This window comes from Pimephales promelas, chromosome 14 (genome assembly GCF_988280905.1).
Source record: "Pimephales promelas chromosome 14, fPimPro1.hap1.1, whole genome shotgun sequence".
In the NCBI taxonomy this organism is placed as follows: domain Eukaryota; kingdom Metazoa; phylum Chordata; class Actinopteri; order Cypriniformes; family Leuciscidae; genus Pimephales; species Pimephales promelas.
In genome coordinates, this window is record NC_142782.1 from 25915465 (window position 1) to 25927700 (window position 12236).

Below are 12236 nucleotides of genomic sequence, written 5' to 3' on the forward strand. Positions count from 1 at the left end.
TACAAGTAAATTGGCGATTGTTTGCCATTTTGTGGTAATATTAGTTTAGATACAGTTTCTAATGGCCCTGGACCACGGTCAAATGAGCAGTCGACTGGGACCCAGCCGTGGACAGCTGGTTTGTTTGGGCAATATGCGTGTATAATATAGGGTTTACGGTAATGAATGAAACGTAATGTCGCTGATAAATATTCTTTACCGCTAGATGTCACCAAAGAACGCCGTATTATTCCAGTGCATATGAAAAATAGAAAACGTTTTCAACCGAATCCTGAAGTGTTTAAGACAACGATATTTTTTTTAATCTGACCTCAAACTGCATCTGATACAAGCACACATTCCCCACAGGTATAATTAATTTTAAAAACTCTAATCATAATCTCTTAGAAACGAAGAGTTTTTCTCTTTGAAACGTACGGTAATGGCACTCTAGTCTACGTACATTACACATGTACCTATTGACACTGTGGGCATGGCAAAGATTTTTTAAATCGTAATATGAAACCTTTTTTGCATAGTATTTATATTTCGGTTATTTCCTCGTAAGGTTTCGTTTACTTGTCTGGGGTGATGGTTTTGTCTGCAGGTGACCTTACGTTGTTCTCAATGGGCGGGACTTTCGTGCCCGAGCGAACTTGACTCACCTGGTTCCAAGGGGGTGGGAGATATGACAGCATGTAGAACTCTTCAGATAGTCATATTTTACTTCCAGTCCACAGGGTTTCTGTTCGTCTCTAACTTTTTATGAAGCTTTAGCAACTGAACTCTATGATGTAGGCTATTTTACCGTATAATAAGGCATTAAACGTTCAGGTGGACTGTGAAGCGCCTTCTATCAAACACCTGAATTGTTTTATAAGAAGTTTGTTGTTGGCGGGAGAGTAACTTGTGAAGTTATGGCATCAGCAAATCGCCATAGACGAGTAAGATCTCAGCTGCCAACATGTTATTACGAAGGCTTTCTGGAAAAGAAAACCATCAAAGACAAGGTGAGTGTAAAAGGCTTACATGCGCATGTGGTTATATATTATATATACATATACCCCCGTCAAACCAAAAAATTATGAAAAACAACCAGATATATTTATACTAGTGGGTGCAGGACACTATAGTTCATTTATGTAAGTGAGGATAGCAAAATAAAGTAATCTGTGACATACTATTCCCCCAAAATTCCTCATACAGTGAAATTCTTCATACCAGTAAAAATGGTTAAAAAATATGGGACCAAAAATTATTCAGACACTTTGACTTGACCATGTTTTGCCTAAGTGTTTTTGTTTTAATTGCTAATGATTTTACACCACAGAGTGAACAAAATTAAGAATTTCTTAAAAATTGCTTGACCTAAATTGGTATTATCTAATTGTGTGCATATTTTCATAGCTGAGAGCTATTCAACCTAATTCATTTGTGAGGCAGTCTAACATTTAGTCTAACAACCTTGTGGACCATCTTCTTATCATGACCATTGGTTACTGTCTTTTATTGTCAAACATTTGTAGTTTTAGTGTAAATCTTTAATCAGCTTGTCACTCAGTTTTTCATCCTTTCATCCAAAGGTTCATCCTGCTCTAAATGGCACAGTTATTTAAATTTGTTCATGACTAAACTAGAACATATGTTTGATGTCTTTAACTGCTTATTTTGAAATTCATTACAATGTATTTACATTGCAAGTTAATAGCAAAGACATCTAATATAAAGTGACCAGTAATCATCAAGAGAGGAGAAGTTGTTTTATCTGGTCCTCGAAATAGCGTCACACAAGTGTCTGTTGCAGCATGGGAACTGTTTTCCTACAAATGTGGAAATGTCAACAAAAACTGGTCTGGTGGCATGCTTGCATGCAGATCAAACACTACTGATAAAGGATTTGCATCGTAAAGATGGTTTTAGTAAAGGCTTTTTTGTTTGTTTTTGTGAGATTTTTTTATTTTTTTTTACAAATTGGATCTTAGCTTATATCCTGCTGATAGAGCTCATCACATTTGTAAAGATGTGTCTTCTTTTAGTTAATGATTTATTAAAGGTCAGCACAGACCTAAATGTTTTGCATTATGAAGTTCACTTTGATGACAGACATTCTTGATAGTTTGGGATTATAAAAGAAGATATATAAAGACTGGAACCGGTTCAAATAAAATATAAGCTCGCCTTGGGTCAAGTCTTGTTTCTGTAGTGTTCTTTCTGAACTAAATAAAGTTCTGTTGTTTTCTACATTCCTTTCATTTGTACAAACCAATTCAGTCTTTCCACAAGTATGTATTTAATGAATAAACTCTTGATAATTTGTCAACTTTAACTAAAATAATAATCAACATAAACCATTGTCAATAATTCCAAATATATTCAGTTTATTAAAACGCTATGTAAACACAATTTGAGACCACATAGAAAATCTGGGATTCACAATCTAATTTAAACCTATAAATACATAAAAACGTTATGGTGTCAAATTAATAAGAAATATTTATGATTGTTCAGTAGTTATTTCAGTAAAAAAATTGTTTTATTATTTAGAAACTATTTATTTTCAGTAAATATTTCCTTTTATTTTCAGATGGGTCGCAAACTCTGGACCAGCTTGTGTGGAAATGCACTCTTTTTCTACAATAATACCAAAGACAGTGTGGTAAGTGTTTTTACAATCTGCCTTTTAAGTTTGCTTTTTGACTACTAGAAAATCATTTTGAGATGTGTGTACATTTTGTAACATATGTATATTTGCATAAATGTATTCAAATGCAAGTTTGCAGTCCTGAAGGCTGTTTTTTTGCATAGAGAATAGATTATTTGTGCATAAACGTTTTGCTTGTGCTTGTGAATGCAGTATATAGAGAAGCTGGAGCTCTCTGATCTCAACTCCGTGTCAGATGACTCCTGTCATGACCGAAACCTGAACGCCGCTGGATTCACTCTGCACATGAAAAAGGAAGACATCAAGATGATTGTAGGTGATTGATAATTGTCAAGATGACACCATTTTCCTTTTTCATCATGTCATTTAAGTGATGGCACACTGCACATATCGACAAAACTTATCTTCCTTTGATTTTACTGCATTACACTTACAGCTGGTTAACCTTGAGTTATTTAGAACTATTTATACATGCCCAATGTCATGCAGTTTCCTCCTTTTTCTTTGTTTTCTCAGGCACCCAGCCTTGAGGCGCGAGAACTGTGGAAAGGCTACATGCTCTCAGTTTCTAGGGTCAGTTGTGCTTTTGAAAAATAAAAGAATCTTTAGTATACAATGGTGTCTAAAAAACTCAGACCACATCATATAATAGAAAGTTTTAGAAGAGAGTTTTAATATATTTTTTACTTTCATGGAGGTCTGTTTGCCAGATAAACCCACTTTGCAAAAGGGAACTTATGTAATAGCTTTGTTTTATTCACCTACAAAGCCAATAATTGGGTGGTGATTTCTTCTCAACTTATCCCTTTTTTCTTGATCTCCAAGATTAAGGTTTGCCAAACCAGAGAGTTTATCACTTGCATTCTTCTATGTGATGAACTGTCAGTATCTCTCAGTATGACTTTGTTTGTCAGGGCACTGATCAGAGACCAAGGATCACGGACATTTTAAGGGCTGTCTCAATCGTAAAATCATTCAGGTGCCCTGAAATGTTCACACCCTAAAAAGTTCCACAAAGCAAACCCAGGGAAGCATCGATGCTCACAGAAATTCTGACCCAACTCGCGTCATGGCATGCGAAAGATATTTTAAAAGACAAAATGTTATTATGTTTTAGCATGAACACACATTGCTATACAGGTAATGAACATAATCTAGTGTAGGAAACCCAGGAGACTTGGATTTATCTTCAACTGGATTCTTTATTGAGAATGTGCTGCTTTGTTTCTAAAGTCATCAAGTCCAACTAAGGCAGTGCACATTGTAGTTTACATAAATTTTAGAGGCAGTTCTTAGAAATGGAGCTGAACCAAAGTGTGCAAATTAAGTATACAGTTATAGCAACCCACCTCAGACTCTAGAGTTTCACCAGTCCTAATCCAATCAGCATAATATTCAAAGAATGGGATCGGGGTTTCAAGAGCCATTAAAGACAAAAGGTGAGAGTTTCCGCTATCTGGCTCATTTGATTTAAAATAAGAGAACAGGACTGGCAGAAACCTCCTGCTATGAACTTTGCTTAACAGAATCATTCATCTGATATCATCATCTTAACCTTAAATGCTAAATGTACCTCACCTTAGTCTTTCAGCAGATCTTAAACATATTTTTAAATTTGGAATCCCATTCTAGCTAAAATTCACAATTCATTTACGGCTTACATGTTGCAGGGATATGTAACAAAGTATTTATCGTAATGTAGGCTACTTTTAAATTACAGAAGCATGTCAGAAAGAAATATCTGCTGCTGTTGTTCATAAATGCCAGTAGACTTAGGAATATAGAGCGATCAGTGTACCAATGTGTAGTGAGTCAGGGTCCTTACCCTTACTGGATTCATGTACGCGATAAACTGATTCACAATAGGGAGCTGAATGAAATGTACCCATAAACAGTCAGATAAATACCGAACAACAATTCTCGCTGTTTCTGTCCTTCAGCTGTCTGTGCCAGCTCTGAACCTTCTGCCTGGTCAGATTCACATGATGAAGGAAATAATTGACAAAGAGACAAAGAGGCAGCGGCTTCTTTCAGCGCCACCACCATCCCAGGACTCTGACCCATATGTTCACGTAGTGCCAGACATGCCTTCGTAAGTTAAAACCACTTGCTTTATTAGCGTTAATGTAATGTTAAAGATTAAAGGTGATGTGTGTAATATCTTTTGTTTAGTATACTTTCTCCTGTCCCAGCTTAATAAGCAGAGGCATCAAACCCAAACTCACACCATTGGTTGACCAACCCAACACAGTGTTAGCACAACCAGTTAACTGCTAACTGTTAAGATGGGGAGAGTGTTTGGGGAAACACAAGTAGGAAAAACGCTCACAGGAAATTACACACTTCACTTTTAATAATGTATTGTTCTGTAAGTGACCACATTTACATTCATTTGAAAATGTAACATTTTCCATTTCCTTTTGCCATTCAAAGGGTTGGCACACTCTACTTTTTGTTCCATTGACTTCCATTCATACACATTTGCGTGGTATGACGTTATATTTGTACTTCGTGGGTTTATTTTTATGAATGTGTTGAATTTATTTTTTAAAAAGACATTCCAGTTTGAAGTCATATTACCTCTGTTGCAGTGTTCAACGAAATTGTGCATGTTCAAAGTCTAGTGTGACCTTGGCTTTAGAGAAAGCGGTTAAAAATGCACCTGGGTTGCAAAACGTGGCTTATATTATGGTCATTTTAAACGCATTTTTACGCAGACTGTGCTACTAAAGTAACAGAAAACAGCTTACTGGTGGCACGCCATGTAGGAGGGCTTGCGTGTACATGTGAAAAATTGCGTGTACACGCTTTTGTGTCTTAAAATAACCATGAAATGAAATTTTTTAATGAAATACGTCAGTATTTGTTATAAATGATTTATCTGTGCACATCTTTCGTTTAAATTCACATGCCCTCATAATCTTTAATTCAATAGGGAAAAAAGATGATCGCAACTTCTGTTTTATGCCATTTTTAAAGAGAACTTTTCTTGCAATTTCTGGTGTGCTTGTGAACATAGTGACTGAATGAATTAACATAGTCATGCATGTTATTTAATATTACAATGATGCTTTGTGCAGCTGTTATCATAATGTCACTCGTGTCGAAGCTGAAATCTTATTGGAAAGGAACTCTGCACAGGGAAACCTACTGCTGCGGCCGGGTCAAGATGGGATGTCTTTTGCTCTCACCACTCGCCAAGATATTAACAAGTAAAACACACACTCTCATCTGTACTCAGTACAGAACCATGTTGAGTCTATTTCCTGGACAGACAGCTTGTAAATGCATTATCAGAGATTGCTTTATTTCCTTCATTTATTGTTATCTTTATCTTCCTCAGTCTGATTCAAAAGTGTTGTACCTTGCACTTTGATCTGATGAATAAAATGTGTTACACAATAGTCGGAATGTTCTGGGAAGATCTGCTTGAATAAAAATGAATATAGCTGTATAGTTAAAGTAGTAGTTCACTTTAAAAAAAACTTGTGCTGATAATTTACTCACCCCCATGTCATCCAAGATGAGGTTTTTGATAAAAACATTCCAGCATTTTTCTCCATATAATGCACTTCACTGGGCACCAATCGGTTCAAGGTCCAAAAGACAGTTTCAGTGCAAAAATGAACAAATCTTTTTCCGAGTCATTTCGTTTGTTGAATGAACTAAATGACACGAAAAAAGATTTGTTCATTTTGATAAACAAGTTCGAACTGGAGAGTCACGAACGTGTGTCACAGAACAGACCAAGGCGACCATTTGAGCTTATAAAACTTAAACTTTGTTGTTTATTTTTTTAAATGAGCGATCGTTTCGCTTGATAAGACCCTTATTCATCAATTGGAATCGTTTAAAGCCCTGTAGTTTGCACTGAAACTGTCTTTTGGACCTTGAACCGTTTGGTTCCCATTAAAGTCCATTATATGGAGAAAAGTCCTGGAATGTTTTCATCAAAAACCTTAATTTCTTTTCGACTGAAGAAAGAATGACACTGATATCTTGGATGATATCGGGGTGAGTAAATTATCAGCAAAAGTTTTTTTAAAGTGAACTACTCATTTAAGAATGAATATTCTAAAGAGTCGACTCTTGCGCCCAACAGACCAGTATTTAAACATTACCGCGTGTCTCGGAGGCCTGAAGGAGGATTCATCATTGCCCTTGAGACTCCTGTAAGTAATACTTTGTTCTTTCATTTTCAAATCGCTTTAGATTAAAAGCCTGTGATCAATAAAAGATTGTGTTCACAAAATGCACAATAAAAGCTTGAGTCTAATAGGAACACTCTCCAGAATATCTAAGGATTCGTTTAACCATCTGCAAACTTGTAATTTTGTGTGAACTACGAGCTCTTGCGAGAGGCTTAAGGTGTGATTGCTTTGAAAAGAAAGAGGAAGTTCTGATAAGAAAATGTTTTATTGGTCAGTGTTGGGAGATCAGTACAGCTGAGGTGTTATACATTAAACACTTCTTGGCATTTACCACAGAGCTTTAGATATGTTAGATAATTTGTGTTGTGAGCAGCCCTAGTCTCAAAAATATATCTTTTTTTTTTCTTCCTGGAAAACACCCTAGAATATTTCCTTCTTGTTCATTTTAAGTTTTTGATCTGAAGAAAGAAAATGTGCACTGATGTGTCAGACAATGTGATTTTGTTCACAAACACACAGATCACCTGTGCCACCCTGCATGATGTCGTCACCTACGTGGTGGATAAGGCCGATGGAGTTTTGGTGCCTCTTGTGATAGAGGAACACTATGAGAAAAATTTCGGTAAGATACTATTTGTGTTTTTTGGAAAATATTTCAGAAAAATCTTGTTTGTCCGCCAGACTGAAATACTTGTTGGTATGAATCATCAATCTAGAAAATGTTTACAACACAATGAAAGATGAATGACATGTTCAGTAGTTGACAAAACAGACTTAATACATCACCATGTCATAGAAATTTGTGGAAGGCGCTTAAAGAATGATTGACTGAGATGCTCTTTTTGAAAAAGTTTTACTTTTAGTATAAAAATATTAGACATGGGTTTCCGGTCTGGCATGATTTTGCCAAGACATTGGCAAAACATTCCTGTCCATAAACAGTCCCAACCCTATCCCTACCCATAACATATCCCTAAAATCAGATGTAAAATGAGAGGTGAATTATTATAAGAATGGTGTGTAGACGATGGGTTTCCAGTTGGCTAACAAAAAAATCGACTATATTATTTGAACTACACATTCAGGTCAGATTGCTGTTTGAAAATCCAAAAATGGATTGGACAATATATATATTGTGCACTAGAATTACAGATTTATTTGTTCTTTTGCAGTTTCTAAATGTTTGCTTTTTTGCTCGTTCTTTTCGGTTTTGTTTTATTTGTCTAGCCATGTTTAGACTAAACGTATATCTTCCTTACATAAAGCAAAAGTGTTTTAAGACTTCTTTTTTTTCATGAAAAAACACAAGGCTAAACCTAGTACCATTGATGCATGGCAATGTTTTGGTCCATAACACAGTGAATCACACTGATGCCGGAGCCGAAACTCTGAAAATCGTCTGGTTGAGAACTAGTTTGTTCTGTAATGTGAACTAATCATTCCATTCATACCATTCTGTTCTAGTTAAAACTGGTGGTCCTCCTCTCTGTTTCTGACTTAATGACAGCTAGCATTGTTTGTATTGATTGACAATTGAGAAACATTCTCCACAGAGCAGGGCAGGCAACTGAGTTTTACAGCAAATAGTAATATATTACTTTACCACAAAGAAAGCAGTCTGTACTATTTTTTTTCTCCCTCAGTAATTGTTAAGCCCAATGAAGAAAATGGTGAGATAAGTGAACATTGTCTCAGGAATGCCCCTTTGCCTACTCCTCCGCTCCCTCCCCCGAAACCAGGTGATACATCTTTGGCATCATCTTAAAGCACACATACCAATTGTAAAACATATTGTATTGGGTTTAATGAATGTCTAACTTCAAGTGACAGCTCTGTTATTAGAAAACATGAAATGTAATAGAAAAAGAAATGCATCTTGATATGTATGTTTAGGCACAAGGAATCTCAGGCCCAATTCAGAATCATACATGCATGAAAACGAATACCTCAATTGTTCAGGTGAGTCATTCTACAAGTGTTTTGCTGTTTTTTAGCTTGCTTCAGTGTTTTTCAGTTGATTTACTTAGACTCACTGTTTCAAATTGTGTGTCTAAAGCATGTTGTTGATCCTGTTGAGTGTTTTTTCAGAAATTGGAGAGTATGAGGAGGCTCAGGACAGATGTATGAGAAGTCTTCCCCTACCACATCCTCCAGGTGAGACGAATAACCATTCCAATTTTCTATTCCAGCATTTCCTCTTTCTTCTTAATAGTTGCCTTTTTGTTATGCAATATATAATGTCACTTTAAATGTCTAGGGTCAGTAAGATATAAAAGTCAGTGCTTTTATTCAGCAAGGATGCATTCAATTGAGCAAAAGTGATAGTAAAGGGTTTTTTTGTTATAAAAAATATATATATATTACATAAATGCTGTGTTTTTTATAACTTTTTGTTCATCAAAGAATAAAAAAAAATCTCCACAAAAATAATGGGAAACAAATTCTCATTATCGATACGTTTCTTGAGCACCAAATCACAAGAATAAATTACATTTTAAAATATAAAATAGAAATGTTAAATTGTAATAATATTTCACTATATTACTTATAAAATGCTACATTGGCGGGCATAATAGAGACTTCCAGATATCATTCTGATGATTGTTTTAGCAGGGCGGTGTTTGCTGCATCAGATTTCGATGCTCGTAGACCTAAATGCTAATTCAGATGTGTTCAATATCAATTATTTTTGAGAGATGGGTTGTCCAGCCTGATATAGTGATATTTTTTCATCAGAGACCATGAAGGGATAGATTTTGCCTATTACATTTTGTCCGAGCAAGTTTGACGCGTCTTTGTGCAAATACGAGGCATTTGGTCCAAATTAACATCCCAGCGCTGTCATCACAGTCCAAGTGTTATGCTGGATCTTTGGATTTTGTTACCAATTATCTCAAGGAAAACCATTATAATGTGTTCTGCTTTGATGTAGATGGTCAAAGAAAAGCTTTGGTACCTCCTGGCTACGGTAAAACACCTTCCCGAAGCAACAGTATGTCAGGCTTGCCTGAGAAACTCTCCAGGCGTGAGCTTAGTGTTGACTTAAGTAAGAACACATCTTTTTAGCCCTTGTTTCACTCTAAATATTTTACTTTTAAATCAAAGCATCTAATATTTGTGTTGTTTTTTTTTTACTATGGTTTTGTTTTTAACAGATGAGCTCCAGGATGCTTTTAGGAGACGAGGTCTCCAGGAATAATTTTAATCTCAATAAGAGAGATAATGATGAAGATAATAGTAATGGTTTCATTGTTGAACGAGGATGAATTCCTTAGTATTAAGCCAGCAGATGTATGGATATAGAACTTTACTCACCAGAACGCTGTGTCTGTGAGATTTGTCCAGTTGGCTGGATCAACAAAAAGGCCCATGAATCAAGTTTTCTTTATTGATTCTTTCAGCATTAAGATCTATTAGTTCTTTTACAATAATTTATTTTACCAACATATCGATCATTGTGTGCCACATTGTGACTTTGTAGCTGCTGATTGTAAATCACTACTGTTGTTTGTGTGGTCAAACTCAATTTGCAAGTTTATCTCTCTGACATACTGTTGATTTATCACAATTTCAGAGATTAGTCAGTAATGCTTTCTTTTACAGTCCTGTTACCCATGTACATACTATGTATCTATTATATTAGTAATTACTGGGTAATAACTTGGTACTAACCCTGAACCTACCCCTAACCCATGTACTTGCCTACTTTCTAGGTAAGTACACTGTAAGTACGCGCAAGTACTGTACTGTAAAAGGAAGCGTTACTGATTATTCATGTGAAAAGTCACAAATAAATGTTTTGTCTTGAATGCCTATGTATTAGCTGGTCTATGTCTCGTTTCTCTGCTTCTGATATAAAAAAAATATCAGGCTTGCTAAAATAAGGGTTGTTGGTGATATGATGAATTATACTCTGACTTTACTATGTGAGGAAGTTGCGGGTCTTCTTTCTCCAGATAGAGAAACGGATCAAACGAATGTTGTCTTTCTGTTCCTGTTAAAACATGACATGTTTTATTCTATGTATTTTTAGAACAATACAATGATCACGGAAAAAAAAAAGTACACTGTGTCATACTTTTTTCCTTGTGCGGATGTGCAAGACAAGAATGTTTGGCATTTGTTTTATTGACGTAACGGGTATAGTGTTATAGTGTGACTTGACAATTTGACTTTCTTTAGACAGAAATGTTTCAAATGTTCAGATGTTTGATTAAAAGCATTGCAGATTATATCACATTAGCTTACTCACCCTCGTGTTGCGTCAAAACTGAATGACTGGCTTTCTTTTGAGGTTGCTCTTTTCAATGCAATTACAACATGGAGCTTTCTGGCTTTACAAATCATTTGAAACCAGCATGAGTGGGATATTCATTTGATAGCTTTGTGTGATTAACAGGCTGAAATTTAATTTGTCTTTAAATTAAAAAAAAATCCAAGATCTCTTTGGAGAATTAATTAAAGTAGCAGCGATGTCCAATTCATGAATGAATCATAATTTTGAATCGGCTCTTGTCAATGAATTGGAAAATCATGATTTAGACTAATTTTGTTCCGGAGTTTAAATGTACCAATGATCCATTTCCAGTGGTTTGAATTAACCGTTCACTTAAAGGTGCAGTAAGTGCCACAAAACACAGTAGCCAATCGGCAGTAGGGGGCGTGTCCACTCACGATGGGGGAGGAGAAAGAGGGAGAGTAACATTGGGTTTGCTGTGTTTCACAAAACCAAGATATACTGTTGTTGTAATGTTAGATATAATAACCACGTTAAAAAATAAATACAACTTCACAATGTGTGAATTGCATTTACACACTGCCTCCAAAACTTATCCGTAATAATAAAAATTCTGATCGGATTACATTTTCTGCATTTTTCGCATCAGTAGCAAGCATTTTGACGGGCGTTTTGACAATTCAGACTCACAGCCACCGTACAGGATCAACTGGTTCACTGAAATTGATTGTCTTCTTTTTGTAGCTTTTCTTTTTGTCTTTATGTAGCTCCAGTATCGCTAGCAAAGCATTAAACTGAGCCACTGACATCCTGAAGTAAACTCTGAATCGCTCGGGACAATCCCGCAGCTCCTTGTCCTTGATAAGTAGGTGGAACTCTCCTTCCTCTTTGGGCATGGACCCAAAAATTTCGTTTTCTCATTTTAAAGAAGAGAGAGGACAACAAAATCATCCTCACTGCTTGAATCAATTTAGTATTTTTTTGTGAAAATCTTTTGTTGTTGGTTTTTTTCGCAACGGTTTAATACGCATCATTCTCAGTGTGCAAGGTTTCTGTGCGTGACCAATTTTTAGGATGATAAATATGAAAAAACATGAAAATTTCGGGTTCATTATGCAAGGACCTTAACAACGATCTCTTGCTTGTATATACTCTTGTGTGCGGAGCAATGAAGGGAAGGGTGTGTTTGTTTAGGTTGAAATTGCTT

The 12236-nt window shown here is 35.8% G+C and overlaps 1 protein-coding gene across 1 annotated transcript; it reads left to right on the forward strand.

Annotated features, from left to right (window-relative positions):
- Window positions 1–863: 863 nt before the first annotated feature.
- On the forward strand, window positions 864–10611 carry stap2b (signal transducing adaptor family member 2b). The gene is made up of 13 exons (XM_039676884.2): window positions 864–989; window positions 2564–2635; window positions 2834–2953; window positions 3158–3214; window positions 4582–4733; window positions 5722–5853; window positions 6744–6813; window positions 7312–7414; window positions 8436–8531; window positions 8686–8751; window positions 8881–8946; window positions 9725–9838; window positions 9948–10611. Exons 1-13 carry the CDS (start codon window positions 897–899, stop codon window positions 9989–9991), a joined length of 1185 nt encoding a protein of 394 aa, XP_039532818.2. The 5' UTR covers window positions 864–896; the 3' UTR covers window positions 9992–10611.
- Window positions 10612–12236: the final 1625 nt, after the last annotated feature.